The following is a 22386-nucleotide window of genomic DNA, read 5'->3' as shown; positions in this document are numbered from 1 at the left end:
TATTTGACAAGAACTTTAAGTCTTTGAAGAAAGAAATTGAAGAAGACACCAGAAAATGGAAGGACCTCCCTTGCTCTTGGATTGGGAGGATCAACATAGTAAAAATGGCAATTCTACAAAAAGCAATCTATAGATTCAATGCAATCCCCATCAAGATCCCATCAAAATTCTTCACAGATCTGGAGAAGACAATAATCAACTTTATATGGAAGAACAAAAAACCCAGGATAGCCAGAAAAATCTTATACAATAAAGGATTGTCTGGAGGCATTACCATCCCTGACTTCAACCTCTATTATAGAGCTACAGTATTGAAAACAGCCTGGTATTGGCATAAAAACAGAGAAGTCGAACAATGGAATCAAATAGAAGACCCTGACTTTAACCCACAAACCTATGAGCACCTGATTTTCGATAAAGGAGCTAAAAGTATATAATGGAAAAAACACAGCATTTTCGACAAATTGTGCTGGCAAAACTGGATGTAAATCTGTAAAAGAATGAAAATAGATCCATATCTATCACCATGCACAAAAATCAAGTCCAAATGGATTAAAGACCTCAATATCAGTCCTAACACACTGAACCTGATAGAAGAGGAAATGGGAAGTACTCTACAGCACATGGGCACAGGAGACCACTTCCTATGTATAACCCAGCAGCTCAGACACTAAGGGCATCATTGAATAAATGGGACCTCCTGAGGCTGAGAAGCTTCTGTAAAGCAAAGGACACTGTCACTAAGACAAAAAGGCAACCCACTTACTGGGAGAAGATTTTCACCAACCCCGCAACTGACAAAGGTCTGATCTCCAAAATATATAAAGAAATCAAGAAACTAGACCGTAAAAGGCTAATTAATCCAATTATAAAATGGGGCACTGAGCTGAACAGAGAATTCTCAACAGAAGAACTTCAAGTGGCCAAAAGACACTTAAGGTCATGCTCTACTTCCCTAGCGATCAGGGAAATGCAAATCAAGACAACTTTAAGATACCATCTTACACCTGTCAGAATGGCTAAAATCAAAAACACCAATGATAGCCTTTGCTGGAGAGGTTGTGGAGAAAGGGGTACACTCACCCATTGCTGGTGGGAATGCAAACTTGTGCAACCACTCTGGAAAGCAGTGTGGCGATTTCTCAGGAAATTCGGAATCAACCTACCCTTGGATCCAGCAATACCACTCTTGGGAATATACCCAAGAGAGGCCCTATCATACAATAAAAGTATATGCTCAACTATGTTCATGGCAGCATTGTTTGTAATAGCCAGAACCTGGAAACAACCTAGATGTCCTTCAACGGAAGAATGGATGAAGAAAGTATGGAATACATACATATTAGAGTATTACTCAGCAGTAAAAAACAAGGACTTCTTGAATTTTGCATACAAATGGATGGAAATAGAAAACACTATCCTGAGTGAGGTAAGCCAGACCCAAAAAGAGGAACATGGGATGTACTCACTCATATTTGGTTTCTAGCCATAAATAAAGGACATTGAAAAGCAATCGGGGTTCCCTGTCCTGTGGGAAGTCCAAGGAACCCCCACCCTGATTGCTTTTCGGGCTGGGGGGAGACTTAATTGGGGGAGGGGGAGGGAAATGGGAGGCGGTGGCGGGGAAGAGACAGAAATCTTTAATAAATAAATAAATTAATAAAAAAAATTAAAAAAAGGAAGCACCATCAAAAGAAAAAAAAAGGACATTGAGCTTATAATGCATGTTCCTAGAGAAGCTAAATAAGAAGGTGAACCCGAAGACAAACACATAGGCATCCTCATGATTATTAACCTTCATCAGGCGATGAAAGGAGACAGAGACAGAGGAGCACGAGACAGAAATCTCAAGGTCCAAATCAGGAGCAGAAGGAGACGAAGCACGAGCAAGGAACTCAGGACCGCGAGGGGTGCACCCACACACTGAGACAATGGGGATGTTCTATCGGGAACTCACCAAGCCCAGCTGGCCTGCGTCTGAAAAACCATGGGATAAATCTGGACTAGATGAACATAGAGGACAATGAGGAATACTGAAAACTCAAGAACAATCACAGTGGGTTTTTGATCCTACTGCACATACTGGCTTTGGGGGAGCCTAGGCAGTTTGGATGCTCACCTTAGGAGACCTGGATAGAGGTGGGCGTTCCTTGGGCTTCCCACAGGTCAGGGAACCCTGATTGCTCTTCGAGCAGATGAGGGAGGGTGACTTGATCGGGGGAGGGAAATGGGAGGCGGTTGCAGGGAGGAGGCAGAAATCCTTAATAAATAAATAAATTTAAAAAAAATTAAGGAAGCCATTTTAGGGTTGGCAAGAGACTTGAATCTGGAGGGGTTCCCAGGTGTCCAAGGAAATGTCCCCAGCTTGTTCCTTGGGCAGCTGAGGAGAGGGTGCCTGAACTGGTCTTATCCTATAGCCACACTGATGAGTATCTTGCATATCACCATAGAACCTTCATCTAGCGATGGATGGAGATAGAGACAGAGACCCACATTGGAGCACTGGACTGAGCTCCCAAGGTCTAAATGAGAAGCAGAAGGAGGGAGAACATGAGCAAGGAAGTCAGGACTGTGAGGGGTGTGTCCACCCACTGAGACGGTGGGACAGATCTAATGGGAGATCACCAAGGCAGGTTGGACTAGAACTGATGGAACATATGATCAAACCGGACTCTCTGAATGTGGCTGACAGTGGAGGCTGACTAAAAGCCAAGGACAATGACACTGGGTTTTGATTTTACTGCATGGACGGACTTTGGGGGAGCCTAGTCTGTTTGGATGTTCACCTTCCTGGACATTGTGTGAGCGGATAGGACCTTGGACTTCCCATAGGGTAGGGAACCCTGACTGCTCTTAGGACTGGAGAGGGAGGGGAGGAGGTGGAAATTTTCAATAAAAAAATAATAAAAAAAACCTGGAAAAAAAAGAATTTGAGAGACAGCAAGGAGGGTGCATGGAAATGATTAGTGGAGGGGAAAAGAAATATGAAAATGTTGAAATTGTATTATAATTTTAAATATAAAAATTAACTAATAAAATTAATTCTCTGAGACAATAAAAAGATCATGAAAATAGAGGGAAAGTGCAAACAAAGGAATTTGAGAAATGGACTGCTAATGTTTACTTCTGCTGTCTTTGCACAAGAGATATTTCAAAGATGCCCTATAGTGTTGTGTGGGAAAACAGAGAATTGAATATTTCCTAAATTTCAATGCACAAATAAATCAACTGAAGACATTACAAAAAATAAAAATAAGATCTTTCCAAGGTGAAAATGAGGTCAACCCTTCCTTCCTTGTATCCCTATTGGTAGATGGGTCCTATGCCAGGGCATTTATGTGATATGAACTTAACCACAAGTCTTAGCAGATGCAGAACACAGCAGAACCACAACCAAACAACAAAACATGGAAGCTGACAGCAGAAGTGCTCCCCAGAGGACCTGCTGGTGTTGTCTCAGCAGAAAAACCACATGATGTAGGAAAGACAACTAAGGTTGCCCTTGTGAGGTGTGCTTGTCGTGTGCCATTCTCGAGGCAATCAATCTATAAGTCAACGCTTGCCCGGTGATGAGCATCGATGAGGTTTAGCGCTTTCTTTCAATGTCTGTCAGATCCTTGCTTGCTCCAAGTGTGTCTTTAGGAAGACCCCCAGAGCATGAACCAGAAACACAGTTCTCTTTGGAGGGAACAGGTGAAGGAGGAGGCAGAGCACACACAGTGTTCTCAGAAGGACTTTGGAAGGTTGGGGAATGACAACAGAGAGCAGAAGAGGAGGGCAGAGACCCATGTCCTGAACTCCACAGTTGTGAGACACTTTCCTGGCATTCCTAATTCCTCTTCTCAGAGAGCCCAGCCCTTCCAAAGGGCAGTTTCCTGCAAAAGGAGTTAGTTAGGCAAACCCACAATCCCAAGCCCTACCCCCATTCCCAGGTTATACCACCCTCTTGCACAAGAGAGGTGCACACATCTGCATCAGGGGTAGCTGTGAGTATAAAAAGGAAGGGGAAGCTAGTTTGGGTAGGAGGTACATAGAAGGTATCAGTTGCTACAGGCTTTTAAGGGAGTCTAACCAGGATAAGATGCCTAAGAAAGGGCAGTTTCCCTTTTCATGGGAACTGAATGGAGCCGGCCAGCTGTGACATCATGGACAACCACATTCTCTCTATATCACGGAGACATGAGGCACAGCCATCACATGCCCCATCTCCCCAGGAAACAAGGACGATACCAGCAAGCAGAAGGACAGTATCAGGACTGCTATTTCTGGATTCACTACGGATCCATTTTCCCAAAGAAAGTACTTTCCCTTTGCCCAGAGCTAGCCATGAATTCTCGTTAGTTGCTTAGGCTTCAGGCTGTGTCAGACTCTCTGAAAACAGACAATCCTGATATGTAGATAGAATCTTGACATTGGTGTCTGCTTTCCCAGTAGGCCCTTAGAAAGGACACTCAGTGATCCTCTAACATGGGGGCTTTGCTTGACAGCTGACCATTGCCACTATGGAGGACCAGACAGTAGAAGGTAGATGTATCAGGCGATTCTTCTTGTAAAGCTCCTTCCAGTTAAGCCTATAGTGTACCATGGCCTATGTGTGGGTCCCCCTGACCTCTGAAGTCCCAGAGGCTCTCCTCAGGGACCTCCCTGCCAAGCAGACCTTTCCTGCCCTTCCTGTGTCCCTCTTCACACTGCTGTGTGTATTCTTCTACAGGAGTTCCTTTGGTTTTCTGAAAGCCAGAAGGTGCCAGAAGGCTTCACTCTGTTACCCCTCTTGCCCTTCCCAATCCACGTTTCTTCCTTCACTCTGTCTCACCCACAGGGATCCTCTCTCACACTTTGGCTCCCCTTCACTTCTCCCTAGGCAGTCCCCCCCTCCACAGCCCAACTCCATTTCCTTCTCCTCCTCCCCCCTCCCCAGCCAGATCTGCTAAGTCCCATTTCATTTTTAGATGACACTAGCTCCCTTCTCTCACAGGCTGAATTGACGGCTGTTTCCTCCTTCCCTGCTCCACCCAGCAATCACACCCAGTGTTTTCCACAAGGCAAGGTGCTTACAGACAGCATGCTATACCCACAGAAATGTGTATTCATCAGGGCAAACATATGCCCATGGTGAGCTCCCAACACACTTAAAAGCAACAGGCACTGAACGTCTAGAAATGACAACTTTATTTCAACAGTTGTGGCATAACTTTGCCAATTAGACATATTTCACTAAGTCATAGACATGGATATGAACATCATCCTCAAATTTCATCAAGTACACTGATGGTTTGGCTTCTACTTCGCCAATCACTTTGCCGGTCCTTTTAGAACCGTCGTCTTGGGTATATTCCACAATCTTGCCTATCAGACCATCCTTAAATTTCAGTCTTAAATCTGGTCTAGGATTCTCAGTGTACTCTGGCAGGATACGAAGGTTGCCCTCTTTATAATCATCCAGAAGCTGGTACATGTATAAGGTGGGATCATTTGCATAGGTAATGTAAAACCAGGCATTAAGTATAGGAGCTTGGGCCAGAACCATCCCCCTCCAAATATCTTTTACACCATGCTCACCCTCAAATAAGTGCTCCACCGCTTTGCCAATTATGGTATCTGCAAAGTTAGGATCAGGGAGTGGGGATGGTTTGACTGTATCAGAGAGCACTTTAAGGGACAACACTCTTTCATCTTGGTGAAGTTCCAACCCATAGACGCAATCAATTCCATCATATTTCACAAGATAGAGAGGGGGATTAAGAGGAACCTGATCGAGAATCGTTCCTCTCCAATGGGTGATGGGCCCATGCCCTTCTTTCCACTTGTGAGAGATTCTGTGGCCCACGATGTTCCTTTGGGCCTGGGATGAAGATCTGTTCCTCTGCCTCTTCTGTGGAGGTGTTTTCTTGGTCAAATCTTCAGTCTCGGTCTTGGCGATCTTGTCACAGAACTCCTGTCCAGCAGCTGCATCTGCGGGTTCCCCTTGGGCCTCAGTGGTGCAGAAATACTGGGTGCTGGTGCCTGGGTCCATGGCTGTGTTGGGGAAACGGGAAGAGATAAAGGGTCAACTTACTCATGGCCCCGCCCCGTTAGATGCCTCCACTCCGGGGATCTGTTCTCTAACCGTCTCCCACCATCACCCCCAGGAACCTGACGGCAAAGCTGGACACCTGGCTGGGTGCCTGTTGATGTGCTGTGCTCTCCTGTGTTCCCTGGTTCTGTCGTGTAGGGCTGGAGACTTTCAGCGGGGCAGCGGATATGGAACAGGATTCGGACCTCTGAGATGCCGAAAATGGCGACGCCTAAGCCCAACCGTCACTGCCGCGCGTTCTGTGCCCCGAGCCATGTGCCCTTTGCCCCGTGCCCCCCGCTCACCGCGCCCTGTGCCTTTTGTGGCCCTTTGGATGCAGAGTGGAGAAGAGGGGCAAAGCTCCTCTCCTTCCTCCAACTTGCCCTTCACGTCAGGGTGCTGAGCATGCAGCCTGAGGCTCACAGCTCTTGCAGACTACAAAGGCTGCTCCCCTGTACCCATCTCTGGGCTTCTCTGAGCTGGTTTCCGAATCTGCACGGGTCTTTAATTGCCCAGTTCCTGCTGTCTGCTGCGGATGTCCTCCCTGTGCCCTCTGTGTGCCCAAGAATTGCTACTCTGTTTCCCCTGCCCGCTCTGTGTGCCCCCCTCCCCCGCTCAGGCCTGGCGCCCACCTAGAAGCTCGCCTAGCCATAGGCGTCCTGTTGTGGGGTCCAGGGCTCCGTATGCCCGTATTGGACACATTGCTGCTGCCTCTGGTTTAAAGCCCGCAGCAAAGGCACCAGCCTTGGCGATGCTCCCAGAAGGCCAAAGGGATGATCCACCTGCCCTCCAGGGCTGCCCCAAAGGGTGGCAGGACAGGTGACTGGAGCACCCGTGGTGTCCTGAGGCTGGTGGGCTCTTGGCATCTTCAGCTTTCCTCACATGGAGGCATCTGCCCTGTCACCTTGGAATTTCAGCAGCTGCTGCTCTTCTCTCATTCTGTATATTAATTTGTCTGACCCTTTTTATGCTTTCTTTTGCAGGGCTTTTTGTTGGTAGTGGTGGGATTTTTTTCTTTTTTGTTCCAAATCTCTCTCTCTCTCTCTCTCTCTCTCTCTCTCTCTCTCTCTCTCTCTCTCTCTCTCTCTCTCTCTCTCATCTGTATCTCCTCTTGCATTTCTTTTCTGTCCAGTGTTCGTTACTGTGGTTCCTTCAAAGTCCTTTCATTTTTGTTGATTTTCTCATACTCTTTAGCTCCACCTTTCTACTTTTTTGCTTCAGATACTTTTTGAAGTTCTTTAAATTATTTTTATATAGTAAGGTCCAAAATATGCTCCTTTCTCCCCTAAAAAGGCAGGGCCACTGCTTTGGTCCAAAATTGCGCCTAAATTAAGTTCAAACTGAACTCAAGATTTCTGGTAGTTAGATAAAAGTCAACATTCTTCAGGAACTAGTGAAACTGGCTTGTCAGCTAAAAGGAGTCATTTTCTTTGCCTCTGCCTGGAGGGTCAAATGGCTCCACAGTGACAGATACCTATGATTGCATTCCACAGTCCTTGCTGGCCTTCAAGCTATGTCAGTCTAGAGTCAGAGATTTGTGAAACACGTTGAAGCACCTGGCTCCTGGCCTTCCTCACTTCCACATCTATCTTAAACTGCCAGGCCTCACCAGATCCCGGGTTCCCTACCCTCAGCTACTCATCTTCCTGGTCCATGCCCTGCTTTCCTAGCCTTGGCTATGTCTGGTCTCTTTCCTTTTTGCACTGCTCTGGATTCTTCCAGATGCCTCTGGATGCTCTCTTACCTACCATCGAAAATTTCCCTCCTACAAAGGAGCAGGCAACTCAGTAGTTTCTTAATTGTGCCCCTCACTGACACTGTCAAATTCACATGCAAACACAAAACTCACTAAGTTTGGTCATAAATAATACATCATATTATATACACTATGTTCACATTTATAAATATTCATTTATTAGTATTCACTACAAATGAGTTTTGCTTATGATGATGTGGATATCCAGTGCCACATAAACCCAGTGTGCGACTCAGTTCAATTACATTAGGCACAGGCTTAATTTCTTAGTATAACATACTGACAAACACACCTCTTGTGTGTTTAGTTTTTTTCTTTTTCCTTCCTTCCTTTTGCTTTTGTTTGTTAAGACAGGGTTTCTCTGTGTAACAGTCCTAGGTGTCCTGGAACTTGCTCTATAGACCAGGCTGGCCTCGAACTCAGAGAGATCTGCCTGTGTCTGCCTCCCCAGTGCAGGTATTTAAGGCACTTGCCACAACCACCAGGCTTCTTGTGTTTCTTTAAAATAGTATATATGTGTACATTAGATCTAAAAACCATTTTTAAAGAAATACAGGCTTGTTTTACCTCTAAATTATTGTCATTGTGATTTCAACTTGTAAACTACTTGGGTTAGGTGCTCAAACATGCTATGGGTATGATTCATTTATCTGTACTTTCAGTTTATGTATATTTTGTGGTACATAGCCTGTAATCTGGAAATAATATTAGATGTTGTATGAGGATTTAAGTAAAATCAAATAAAGTAGGTTTTCTTTTTCAATAAATGGAGTATTTTTGGACGACCTGGCAAATGGAGTGAATATTAATCTAGGAACTCAGTGTTAAGGACTGAATTATGTCTCCATCAACTTATATTTTGATATCTCAGCACTTATCACGTAATAATGTGACTTTTATGGAGATCGGGCCTTTGTAGAGGTAATGAAGGCAAATTCAATCATGTATATCTGTTATAATCCAATATAATTATAGTTCTTATAAGAAATTAGAATACAGAGACACTCAGATAAATAAGGTCATCTGAAGTTGGAAGGGGAGACCAACATGCAGAAGCTGAGAGAAATGCCCTGAATACAGATAAACCCTTTATTTAAACTTAGGAAGTTCACAATTTTGAGAAAATAAGTATTGTTGGTTAAGCCACTGAGTCTGTGCTACTTTGTCAAAAGTGCCCTGCATGGAGATACCCTGTTATGCCACCAACAGCCAAATTTTCCTGTCTTCTATTTTATGTTCTCACTGTCACCCTAAGATCTTAGAACTTTTCTCAAGTTTAGCAAATAAATGCTTTCTCATTCACAAACACTGGGACAAATGTGCTGTAGGAGGTGCTTCTCTATTTGTGTTGCTTTCATTGGTTGAAAGGAGAGCTGCTTTGGCCTTTGGATAGGGCAGCCCTTTGGTGGGTAGAATAGACAGAACAGAGTTCCGGGAGGAAGAAGGCAGGCAGAGAGAGCCACCCGCCATAAAGCCACCAGGTCAGACATGGTGAATATCTCCAGGTAAGCCACAGTCACATGGTGATACACAGATTTAATAGAAATGGGTTAATCTATCTGTGAGAGTTAGCCAATAAGAGTATAGAGTTAATGGGCCTGCCAGTATTTCAATGAATACAGTTTCTGTGTAATTATTTAGGGGATAAGATTGCTGGGCAGCAGGACCCAGCCCACCACTCATCTTACTATAGACAAAGAGTTATTTCATTGTAAAATCATATCGAAAATTTTCTTTCCAAATTATTTTGTGTTACCAAAGGTCATTTGCCTCCCTTTGTAATATAGTCCCCTCAAATGTGGTTCCCAGTTATTTTATATCCATTTTATATTCTAATTTCAGAACTAAGTACATTCAGCTAATAATGTAGATTCATTTAGCTAATATGTTTATCATAATGTCACCCCACACAAATTGTCGGGGTATTATACAACAAAGAAGGATTGATACATTCATTCAGAAGCTATTAAGTTCACCGACAATATTCATAGCATCTGAATAATTATTTTGAAAGATAATTGAAAAATTTCCAATTTTTCTTGCAAAATTTGTTTTTCTGGCACCTTTTCTACCTATTTGAAACCTATTGATGCCTCATTTTCCAGCTATTATTGTACTTATAACATTTATGGTGATGTGTCCTTTAGGGATTTCACTTCTGAAAGTCTTCAAAGAATTGGATCCACTCCATTTATGATTATTCTTATACATTCATAGTTTTGAGTTGTGAAACCTCATGAAGGTAACTACTCGACAGAGACTATCATACTAAATGTTCAGGGCATCAAAATTCACATTGGCTTTAGAAGCTCATTCCGATCTCCTGTGTGGGAAAAAGCTTCTGAATTCTTGCTGAGGGTTATTAGTACAAAGGTATTCTGGAATAACTGATGAGTAGTAGCTTATATGCCTTTTTTGCCAATTACATAAAACCTTTGATTTTAAGTTATAAAGTATTTCTTCTATTACCATCCCAGCTAGAAAACTATTGTTTTCCCAATGATGGTCTCTTAGAAACTAACCACAAAAGGTCCAATTTCCCAAATTCTTTTATTTTATCCCACCTTTTACTTTCACCAAACCATATATGTTTTAAGGTCAATCAGATTATCCTTACATTCACTTTTCTTGCCCTTTTTATCCCTTTCTCAAACTAACTGGCATTATCTTGCCATCACTGTTCTTTGGTTCTCACTGTCCATAATTATATGCTTCTTGTCTTTCTTTGAAACAGTTATTGTACTTCTGCCAGGCCAGAATCCTCAGAATTCTATAATAGTTCCCTCATTTACTTTTTTTAAAATTGGTCATATATCTGTTGATAGATTTTTAGGTACAGTCTACAGACTAAGCATATATGATGGAATTGTGTGGATCTGTAATCCAAACTTATTTGGAAATAAAAACAGAAAGTGTAATATTGAGGACCCAGGCTCCTACAGTTCTGTGATCCATAGCCCTAGCACAATTGCTGAGCACCCTGACTCAGAGCCCAGAGCCAGTGAAAGGAATACACCCAGGATCTGGAACCTGAACCCTGAACCCAGAGTCACAGAAGAAGACCCCGTACCTGAAACCAAAGCCAAAGAAACACATTTGCCCCTAGATTCAGGGCCAGTTAAAGAAATCTGCTCTGACCCTAAAATTGGAGCCGAAAAGCTAAAACACATCAGAAAAGGAAGCACAGTTTGGTCCTGAAATCAGAGCCATCTCTGCCCCTGACAAGAAACCAACCAATCCCTGGTCAGGAAAAAAGACCAATCTCTGAGTAGGGAAGTAGTAACTTCTAGTCTAGTAACATGACTCCCCATTGACGTTAGCCTAGGTAAGTAGTAGCCCTTAACCTAGAGATGTACCATGAACTTTTTGAACCTTAGCCCAGAGGGGGCAGCCCACCGAAACCTGTAGACTTAGAAATTCCCCTCACCCCATGGGTGGAGGCAGCCAATTCCAAGCCTGTAGACTTGGAATTCCCCAAGCTTTCCCTTCTATAATAAAACCGCTACCCCATGCCACTTGGGGTCTCTCCTGCTCTGCTACTGTTGCTGCTATTACTGCTGCTGCTAACACTTCAGACGAACAGAGGGCCCTGAGTTAACTCACGATAATGATCCTTTGCTTTTGCATTGAATTTGGTCTCATGGTGGTATTTTGAAGTTCTGGGCTTTGGGTGTAACAGTATAAACTTAATCTGAACCAAAATCCACCTGTGGTTTTTGGTTACTTGTCTAGCCTTTCCATTCTAAAGCACATTATTAGGAGACACATTTAAGCTGTTTGAAGAATGAGGGAAAGGGAATATTACTGTAAGAATCGCTGGCATTGCCCCATTACATCATACCAAGCCTGTTACATTAGTTCGTTTATTGTACTTTAAAAAAGGACCCATGATCACCATCCTTGGTTCCTGGTGATCTGCCTCAAGAATGATTTGTGCTGTCATCACTGGCCTAGATGCTGCCAGCCCAGAAGCCCAATGACAGAAATTGTAGCTAGCTGATAAACTGGTAATGTGTTTGTGGAACTTCTGTTAGTTCTGGTTTTGTGTTTGTATGGTTTTTGAAGACTGGGTTTCTTTGCAGCTTTGGAGCCTGTCCTGGAACTCACTCTGGTGACCAGACTGACCTTGAACTCACAGAGACCCACCTGCCTCTGCCTCCTGAGTACTGGGATTAAAGGAGTGTACTACTACAACTCATATTGTGGAAGCTCTTACTGGTGTGTATAGCTCCATACAAGGTTACTTCTTTCCATGAGGCTATGTGACAGTCTGTATTAATCAATGTTCTATTACTGAGAAGAGACATGATGACCATGACAACTTTTATTTTTCTTACAAAAGGAAGCATTTAATTGGGGCTTGCTTGCAGTTTCAGAGGATAGTCCATTATCATCATGGCTGGAAGCATGGCAGCATGCAAGCAGACATGGTGCTGGAGAAAGAGCTGAGAGTTCTACATCAGGATTTGCGGACAGCAGGAAAAGAGAGACACTGGGCTTGGCTTGGGTTTTGGAAACCGCAACGTCCACTCCAGTGACGCACTTCTTCCAAGATTATGCTGTTGAAGGGTGATGACACGGGTCAAAGAATCCAAGGCTAACTTTAAAATAATTGAATTATATATTTTTATTAGAAGGGGCAAAATCATGAAACATGTCATATTTGCATACATGGATTTGTGTGTCTTTTTTAAAAATTGTTTTCATTGACCTCTATATTTTTCTCCCCTCCCCTCCCCATCTCTCCTCTCCTCTCCCAAGGTCCCCAAGCTCCCAATTTACTCAGGAGATCTTGGACCATGACATCTCTTATAAAAGAAAGTATTTAATTGGGTCTCAGTTACAGTTTCAGATTCAGTCCATTATCCTCATGATAGGGATCATTTTGGCGTGCAGGCATATATGGTAGCTGAGAGTTCTACATCTGGATGTGAAAGAATCAGGAAGAGAAGGAGTCACTGGACCTGGCTCGTGTTTCTGAAGCCCCAAATGCCACTTCCAGTGACACATTTCCTACAAAAAAGGCCACACCTACCCAATAATACCACACCGACTCTAACAAGACTACATCCCCTAATGTGCTCAAATAGTGCCAGTCCCTAAGCACTCAAATCTATGAGCCTGTTGGGAGTATAGGGCCGACAGCTCTACTCTTCCTCTTGGTGTTCATCTTGAGGACAGTTTCTGGCCAGATATCCTGTTTGTTCCTGTGCTCCATCTGCCCCCTTGTTGGTTAGCTATAGGGCCATTAGTTATTCCATTTGGGCTTGGTAATTTCCACCTGGGTAGCCAAGACTGCTGGGGGTGTGCCACGTTTGAGACATGGAGGCTTCTTTTCAGGTGGAAGAACAGCAACCTTTATTTTGTTCATCAACCTTTTATACCTCTATTCCTTCTGTGGAGACCCAGCGACCAGAAAGAACACAAACATCCTTGTAAATTACAGACCACAAGGAAGCTGTCAGTCAGGGGGAGTGAGGGCAGCTGGATCACAACACAAATGAAGACAAAATATATGAAAATCTATGCCGTTACTAAATAAGGTACTCTGCAAAGGTACTCAGCAGTTAATGTACACTCTGTTGGTGAAGGTGGCCCCATCAAAAGCTGCAATGCTGAAAAGTGTCATTTATCTGAAAAGGGTAACTCTGTAAATAGAGGATCCTCTCCTGTGAAATGTGACCTTAGAGCAAGGTTTCCCTTCAGGAAAAGGTACACTGCAGAGGAGGGCTACTCATGTGAGAGGGCTAACTTGGCAGGGAAAAGACCCTCTGCAAGTGAAGATCACGCTGCAGGGAGAGGTCACCCCATCCAAACCCACCCTGCAGAGGAGGGTCATTCATCTGAAAAGCATAACTCTGAAAAGAGAAGGCTCTCTCCTGGGAACAATTGCCACATAAGGAGGTGACACCTCAGAAAAAGTTACCCTGCAGAGGAGGGTTGCTCATTCAAGGGGGGTAACTCTGAAAACAGAGGACCCTTTCCAAGGAAAGATCACCCCACAGAGAGACGTCAGCCTAGGAAGAAAAGCTGCCCAGTAGAGGAGGGTCACTCAGTTGAAAGGCAAAACTTGGCTGCAGGAGGACACACTACACGCGTTGTTGTTTTAAGAAATAATGTTTCTCAAGAATTGGGATAAATCAATTTTATGCACTGTTCTGCTATTCCATATTTTATTAATTTTCACTCAAATCTCCATTATATTATAATTTTTGTTTGTTTTATGTTTATTTATTCCTTTATACCTGTGTCTTGAGACAAAAACTCAGGTTACTTAGCTGATATATTTCTTTAAAAATGTGTGTATGTGTTTGTGAGTTTGTATTTCTATGTATGAGCATGTTTATATGGATGTTTGAAGAGCCTAGAAATGATCACATCACTTGAAGAATTTCTTCTTTTACACATTGTCATACTATTTAGTTTCAGCAGATTCTAATTTTCTAAATTACATAAATTTCCTTGTTATTGATTTCTACCATCATTTATTGTAGTTAATGTATGTACTTAATTCTACACATTTCTTTTTCTTTGTCCAGTGTATGATCTAACATGGACAGTGTTCTACGTTGTCCTGAGAAGAATGTCTGTGCTGCTACTCTTCAGTGGAACGTAGTGTGGATGTATTTCTAAGATTTTTGCTTCTTAGTGTTGTTCAAATTTTTTTATCTCACTGTTAAATTCTCTCTCGTGTCCTAAATGCTAGTAAATATAGATATTGAAATTTCTAATTAGTATTTTGAATTACCTAGTGTATCTCTGTGACTTTTTTCTTCATGTATTTTTTTCTGATCTTAGGAAATTGTAATAGCATCCTAATACAGTCAACCCTTTGACCAATAGTAAGCTTACTTTAGCCTGTGAGGATTTTATTTATTATTTTATGAGATACTTAAATTCACACTCTACATTTCTTAGGCTTGCAATTTGTTTTTTCTATGGAAACACATTTTATTTTCAGTGATACAGTAGTATTTCACAGCCAAAAGATAATAGTATCTATTATCTTTCTACTACAGATGGACCAAAGGTTATTTATAATCTTCTAAACTATAAACATCCTTGTACAGATGTGCAGGCATTTTAGCATCTCAAAATATTGTATCCAAGTATATTTGCATTTTAAAATTATATATAATGGCCCAAATTATCCAAGAAAATGATTAAATGTATTTATATTCCACCAATAATGTGTAGTAAGTTGGAACACTCTAGTTAACATTGTATGGTATCAGTAAATTTTTAAGGATCTTTATTGAGCTCTACATTTTTCTCTGCTCTCATCCCTGTTAGGCTTACAATTTATATCCTGTATCTTTTCCCAATTTTTTTAAAAGAATTAGTCTATGTGTTTATTTTTTTGTGATACACAGATTAATAGATTAATTTTTCATCCTTACATTCTCAGGGTGAATGGAAATGAACTCATTGCCATGTTCAGAGTTGTACCAAATATGGAGGAAATGTAAAAATGGAGACTGAAAAGAAACCTATTCTTCCCCAGTGACAACAGGCTGGAGATGACACCCTTTTCTCTTTCACCCTCTGAGCTGCAGCACCCTTAAGGTGAGGGCTCCTCCACACCCTTGCACTCAGGATTGAAGAGTAGGGACCAAGTGATTTAGCATAGAAAGAGTCAGAGAAAGGAGGACATATTAATCAAGAGAAATGTTCAGGGCATGCCAGCTTTAGTGCTAGCACTAGAGAAGCATTACCTTGGGGATCTGTGTGTGCCTAAGGAGAACCTGGTCTTTAAAAAACGCCCCCTCCCACTCTGCACATGCAACCACTATTACATCAGATTAGTGGTCCAATCATTTGGCTATGGAGTGTAGGATAATTTGCATAGGACTACCGATTGGCCAGAGGGCATAAGCCTGCCCCCAAGATGATGTTTATGTACAGATGGTTTCCAGAGAAACCTCACTTAGTGCTGGTGGTGGGACATGCAGAGTGGAACTCCTCTAAAGTCCTTAAAAAAGAACTAATTTTGTGAACAATCAGGAGATATGATCCTGGTTGTAGAACTAATTCAGACAACAGACTTCTGGGTTGTGTTCCCAGTTCGTTTTCCTAGATAATACTAGAAAACATGCTTTTCATTAGTTTTAATTAAATGAGTTTCTGAAAGAAAGGACCTCGTGTTCACGACCAACATTTTAGTGAAGGAGATGACTTCGGGCATTGCAGAGGAGGGTTACTCATTCGAGTGGGGTAACTCTGAGGAGGGAACATCTGCTGGTGAAGATGGTTCTGCAAGAACTGACCATCCTATAAAAGCCATGCTGCTAAAAGTGTCATTCATCTGAAGAGGATCCTCTCTTGTGAAATGTCACCATACAGCAAGGCTTCATCTCAGAAATAGGTATGCTGCAGAGGAGTGCTATACAATCAAGTGCAGTAATTCTGAGGAAAGACGAACGTCTGGAGGTGAAGATCACCCTGCAAGGAGTTGTCATCCTATCACAAGTCACGCTGCAGAGGAGGGTCATTTATCTGAGTAGGGTAACTCTGCAAAGAGAGGATGCTCTTCTGTGAAATGTCACCATACTGCGAGGATTTACCTCTGAAAAGATACCCTGCAGAAGAGGGTTACTCAATTAAGAGGGATAACTTGGATGGGAGAAGGCCCTCTGCAAGTGAAGATTGCCCTTCAGGGAGAGGTTGTCCAATCAAAGGCCACTCAGAAGAGGAAGACCATTCATCTAAGAAGTGTAACTGGGCAAAGCGAGTATCCTCACCTGGGAAAGTTCACTCCATACATAGAGGTCCATCTGGGAGGAAATGACGCCCTGCAGAGGAGGGACATTCAAACATCAAAAGCTGCCATCCCTAAAAGGATCATTTATCTGAAAAGGGTAACTCTAGAAAGAGAGGATCATCACCTGTGAAATGTCACCATACAACGAGGTTTTGCTTCAGAACAAGGTACACTCCAGAGGAGGGCACTCATTTGAGAGGGGTAACTTGGCAGGGAGAAGACTCTGTGCAAGTGAAGATCACCCTGCAGGGAGAGGTCACCTCATCCAAACTCACCCTGCAGAAAAGGGTCACTCATCTGAAAGGCATATCTCTGAGAAGAGCATGCCTCTTCTGGGCTAAATCACCACACAAAGAGGCGGTACCTCAGAAAAAGGTACCCTGCCGAGAAGGGTTACTCATTCGAGAGGGGCATCTCAACAAACAGAGAACCCTTTCCTGGGAAAGATTACCCAACAGTGAGAGATCAGCCTAGGAATAAAAGCTGTCCAGCAGTGGAGGGTCGCTCAGTTGAAAGGCAAAACTTGGTTGAAGGAGGACACACTACACCTGTTGTTGTTCTCAAAAATTGTTTCTGACCATTATGGAAAAAAGATAAGTCGATTTTATATACTATTTGTATATTCTACATTTTATTAATTTCCACACAATTTCCATTATTTTATAACTTTTGTTTGTTTTATGTTTACTTATTCTTTAATTCCAATGTATTAAGACAAAAGGCCAGGTTACTGAGCTGATATCTTTCTTAAAAATGTCTTTCTGTGTGTGGGTTGGGTCTGTGTGTGTGTGTTTCTTTCTTTGTGTGAGCATGTGTATATGGAAGTTTGAAGAGCACTGAAGTGATCACATTCCTTGAAGCTTGTGGTAGATATGGTTGTGACTCCTGAATTTGGCTTGCAGGACCCAAACTGGATCCCTTAAGAGAACAGCAAGGGCTTGTAACTGCTGCACCATCTCTCCAGCTTCATTCTCTTTTTTTTCAATAGGCACTCATATTTTAAAATCATCCCTAAGCACTAATTTAGTAATGGCATAGATATTCATATATTTTGTCTTCATTTGCATTTTTCATTTCCAACATCTCTCTCTAGTAGATCTTTCCATTCTCCTGCTCAGCAGTTCAAGTGGATTGGATTGTAGGCCTTCACCACAATTGTTGTGTATTCAATATATATTATAATTTCTCTTTTTAATTTCTTCTTTAACACATTGTCATAGTATTTAGTTACGGCGGATTCTTATTTTTATATATTTCCTTGTTATCAATGTGTAGCTTCATTCCATTGTGGTTAAAATACGTACATAATTCTAAACTTTTCTTTTTCTTCTTTCCAAGGTATGATCTAACATGGAAAAAGTTCTACATTGACCTGAGAAGAATGACTGTTCTACTACTCTTGTTTGGAATGTAGTGAAGATGTATTTCTAAGACTATTTGCTTCTTAGTGTGGTTCAAGTCTTTTATCTCACTGTTATCTACACCAAGTGTCCTAACTGCTACTGAAAGTTGATACTGAAATCTCAAATTAGTATTTTGAATTGTTTATTGTCTCTCTGTGACCTTTTGATCCATGCTTTTTTTTTCTGATCTTAGGTGATTGTAATAGCTTCTTATTACAATTATATGCTTTCATTAATAGTAAGCATTCTTTAGTCTGTAATGTTTTTATTTTAACTGCACATATTTGCTACATATGGCCTTAGCTTTCCTATTTGCCCTTCTGGCCCTATGCATTCAACCCATCTCATGCTTTTTCTTACTCGAGAGAGGGTTCCAATTCCCAGGAACTGAACATCTACCTCCTGAAGAGGCCAATTCGGATGCCAAGATGCTGGGGTAATGATACTTACATCTGCACCTGTGTCCAGTAAGCCAGTAATAAAAATTCCATTTACACACACTCTTAGCTTTGGTCTTTGTTCATTTATAGATCAAATTCTGGCAACACTGATCTATTCCAGAGAGAATGTTGAGCACCAAAGACACTCCACCTATAGCCTTTCATTTTGGCAGAACTGGCCTTTGGGCAAAAAATGCCCATGCCTCAACCACTGACAGGATACAGAGTATCCGTACATGGATAAAACAGGACTGTCATATCCTTCCAAGACAGGGTAAGATAGTTTTGAAAAGTTGCTTGCCTTTGAAAATGGTATGTCAGTTATGTTAGGCCTTAGCCAAAGTTGGTTGCTTCAACGCTGCAAATGTGACCTTGGGTGATTGCCCAGGTAGCCAGTTTTCTCTGTGATTTTTTGCATGTTTTGGAAGTTGTTTGATTGCACTTCCTAATTACTCAGGTAACATTATTTCCCTTCTCAGATCTTCGATGGGGTTGAAGACTATACAAATGTAGTTACTTTCCACTCATGACTTGGCCAAGCTATTTATTATACAAGACCTAAGCTAGTTAGAATAGGATATTTGTACTTATTGCATATAATTTCATAGTATGTTTAGAACTCTCTTACTTAAACAAAAGTGGGAGGGGTGGCGGGTGCTCCTTCCGCTCCTTCAGCCAGTAGCCGCTGAGATACCAGCCCACTGGGGTGTGATCTCTCTCCCTTTAAAAAAGCAGCTACTTCCCTCTGCACTCGTTCTGGCTTGTGGCTCTGCTTCCAGCGATTAGGCTCCATTCCTGATTGTGCAGAGGGCCGTTGTCTGGGACGGTAATCTGTAAGTTTTTCCCCCTTAAAATAAATAACCTCTCTAATAATCTAGTTCCAAACTGGTGTGGGATTGTTTGTGACTTACGCCTTCAGCTTTGTTACTGATAGACCAGGTTTTTAACATCTCTGTAACAAAGGAGGAATGTAGCCCAAAATTCATAACAACTTGTTTAATTTCTTTCAGATCATTCATACGGACGGGCTGGAACCAGTCACCTTCTCTGATGTTATTACTGGAAAGGCAGGTAGAGCTTTATGGAAATTATCCCGGAGAGGTTTACTCACTGAAGGAGTCAAACTTTGCCTTTCTACCATTTGCTCCTGTTCGTCAGAATTTAGAATTTCCTCAATCTTTTTAAATCTGTTTAACATTGTCTTCTGTAAGGCCTGAATGTCCTGTCCAGAATTATGCTCCAAAGCCTTCATTGAGGATTGTAAGGTATAAAGTTTGTTCATTAGAGATAATATCTCATCCTTGGATAGAATATTCGTGGCATGAATTATGACTTCTTGAACTGACAATCTGTCAGCCAATTTGTCACATCCTTTAGACAATATCCGATTGTCACATTCAACAGTTTTAATTCTCTCAGATAATGTATCAGTTCCTACAGACAAGGACTAAAGTTAACGATCCAAATCAGTTGTTCCCTCCTCCACAGTAGTGAATCTCTCCTTAATATCAGACTGTACCTTTTCTAAATGTTGTGCAGTTGACAGAGTCATATTAGACAAAGATCTATTCTCTTCCTTGAGAACTTCAAACTCTTTTTTGAGAAGGTTGTTGTCAGTCTGAATTGTTTTTAAGCTTTCAACCTCTGCCCTAAGAATCCTGGATTTGTCTTGTAAGGACTTTATCATTTTTCTATTGTCTAACCATATTATAAAGCAAAAAACAAAAATGAGAAAAATTCCAAGCCCTATAAATATCCAACCAAGGTAAACCTCATTTGTATCCTGCAACATCTCAGCCATGGTGTAATTAAATAGGCTGTAGAAGCCTTCAATGGTGATATTGTCAGACATTTTCAATCAACTATTTATCCTTATTGATTGATTGATTGATTAAAAGAAATTTTACCTGTAATGACCGTTGCTGCCAGTAGGTGGTGGGGTGCACCTGAATTCAGGTGGCTAGGAAGTCAGAGCTGGAAAAGAATTCTGAAAAATATAAGCTCACAGTTTGCGCTCCGCCTGAGGGGATAGAGTTGTTGCAGGGTGTGCTCAGATTGAGTCTGGCACCTGTGATTGCAGTGGGACAGGAGGGGGAATTGAGCCGGGTGCATGCTGTAAAAGCTGCAGTGGGCTAGTGGGCTAGGCCTGGCGAGTATGGTGCGCAGTTGGGTCATGCAAGGGCCAAGTCCTGCTTCCTGAGCTCCTTTTGCTGACTGCCGGGAAAGATCAAGAATCGCTGCAATCTCAAGGTCCAAATCAGGAGAAGAAGGAGAGAGAGCACAAGCAAGGAGTGGTGGCGGGGAGGAGGCAGAAATCTTTAATAAATAAATAAATAAATAAATAAATATTTAAAAAAAAGAATCGCTGCAGGTGCTCAGTGACCCTGGGAACACCTTGCTGCTGCTTCTGCCACTGTAGTAGGGCAGAGTGGAACAGAAGACCAGCAGGGGAGGGAGCTGTGCTGAGAGGGTGCAATGAGCATGGAGGGGAAAGGCCTCCAGCGAGTGGGGGGAGGCCCCTCCAAGAGAGGTTGCTGACTCCAGCAGTCCGTGCAGCAACCAAAGAGCCAAAAAGCCTCATGATCGGAGCCAACCTGTTGGCGCGTGGTCTATAGAATTAACCAGACTAGCTTTAGTATAAAATATTCAGCTTTAGTAAGGGTAAGAAAACGGGGACTTACAAAGCCAGAGTTTCCTTGAAGCACAGGAAAAACAAAGAGGAAGCGGGAAGCACACCCACAAGATTTTATAAGTAAATATTAGCCCAAGGGGAACACACCCTACCAACAAGGTGATTGGCTTGGCTTCCCCTTCACCTGACCTCAAATACAGCATGCCATTTCTTGCTTAATGTCTATTATGTATATAATACCTATACAACCAATGTGCACATATCTGTTAAGCCTCTGGAAAACTCAAGAGATTATTCTTATCTGAACTATGGTCTACTGAGCAATGTGAAACTTATTTGCACTTGCAGCCGTGCAACATTTTCCTTGGAGTTCAGTTCTAGTAGCAACACTTGCTTGCTGCATGACTTTGCAAAGAATAATCACCTCCTTCATTGGCTTAAACTTATTCATCTTTCAAGCAGGTTAGATAATCTTTCAAAGTTCTCCAATTTTCTATTTTTCTTTATAACTTCAAACTAACTGAAATTATGCAAAGATAGAAATTCAAAAGACCTATGGATTTTCGTATGTTGAACCAGCCCTGCATCTCTGGGATGAAGCCTACTTGATTATAATGGATAATTTTTCTAATGTGTTCTTGGATTCGGTTTGCCAGTATTTTGTTGAGGATTTTTGCGTCGATGTTCATGAGTGAGATTGGCCTGTAATTCTCTTTCCTGGTTGAGTCTTTGTGCGGTTTTGGTATCAGAGTGACTGTAGCTTCATAAAAGGAATTTGGCAATGCCTCTTCTGGTTCTATATTGTGAAATACATTAAGGAGTATAGGTATTAGGTCTTCTTGGAAGTTCTGGTAGAATTCCGCATTGAAACGATCTGATCCCTGGCTTTTTTTGGTAGGGAAGTTTTTGATAACCGCTTCTAATTCTTCGCGACTAACAGGTCTATTTAGATTGTTCACCTGTTCCTGGTTTAACTTTGGTATATGGTATTTATCTAAAAAAGTGTCCATTTCCTTTACATTTTCCAGTTTTGTGGCATAGAGGCTTTTGTAGTAAGATCTAATGATTCTCTGAATTTCCTCTGTGTCTGTGGTTATGTCCCCCTTTTCATTTCTGATCTTATTAATTTGCAAATTCTCTCTCTGCTGGTTGATTAGTTTGGATAGGGGTTTGTCAATCTTGTTGATTTTCTCCAGGAACCAGCTTTTTGTTTCATTGATTCTTTGTATTGTTTTCTGTGTTTCTATTTTGTTGATTTCAGCCCTCAGTTTGATTATTTCCAGTCTTCTACTCCTCCTAGGTGAGTCTGCTTCTTTTTTTCTAGAACTTTCAGGTAGACTGT

At 42.0% G+C, this 22386-nt stretch overlaps 1 protein-coding gene and 1 pseudogene across 1 annotated transcript; one reads left to right on the top strand and one right to left on the bottom strand.

Annotated features, from left to right (window-relative positions):
• Positions 1-5200: 5200 nt before the first annotated feature.
• LOC142840524 (spindlin-2-like) lies at positions 5201-6013 on the bottom strand. Its single transcript, XM_075957002.1, has one exon. It carries the CDS (start codon positions 6011-6013, stop codon positions 5201-5203), a length of 813 nt encoding a protein of 270 aa, XP_075813117.1.
• A 261-nt stretch (positions 6014-6274) lies between these two features.
• The window catches only part of LOC142840523 (rab GDP dissociation inhibitor alpha-like), a 33016-nt pseudogene continuing 16904 nt past the window's right edge, over positions 6275-22386 (top strand).

This window comes from Microtus pennsylvanicus, chromosome X (assembly GCF_037038515.1).
Source record: "Microtus pennsylvanicus isolate mMicPen1 chromosome X, mMicPen1.hap1, whole genome shotgun sequence".
NCBI classification, from domain to species: domain Eukaryota; kingdom Metazoa; phylum Chordata; class Mammalia; order Rodentia; family Cricetidae; genus Microtus; species Microtus pennsylvanicus.
Note: the sequence above shows the minus strand (reverse complement) of the source record. Positions and strands in the feature narration are given on the sequence as shown.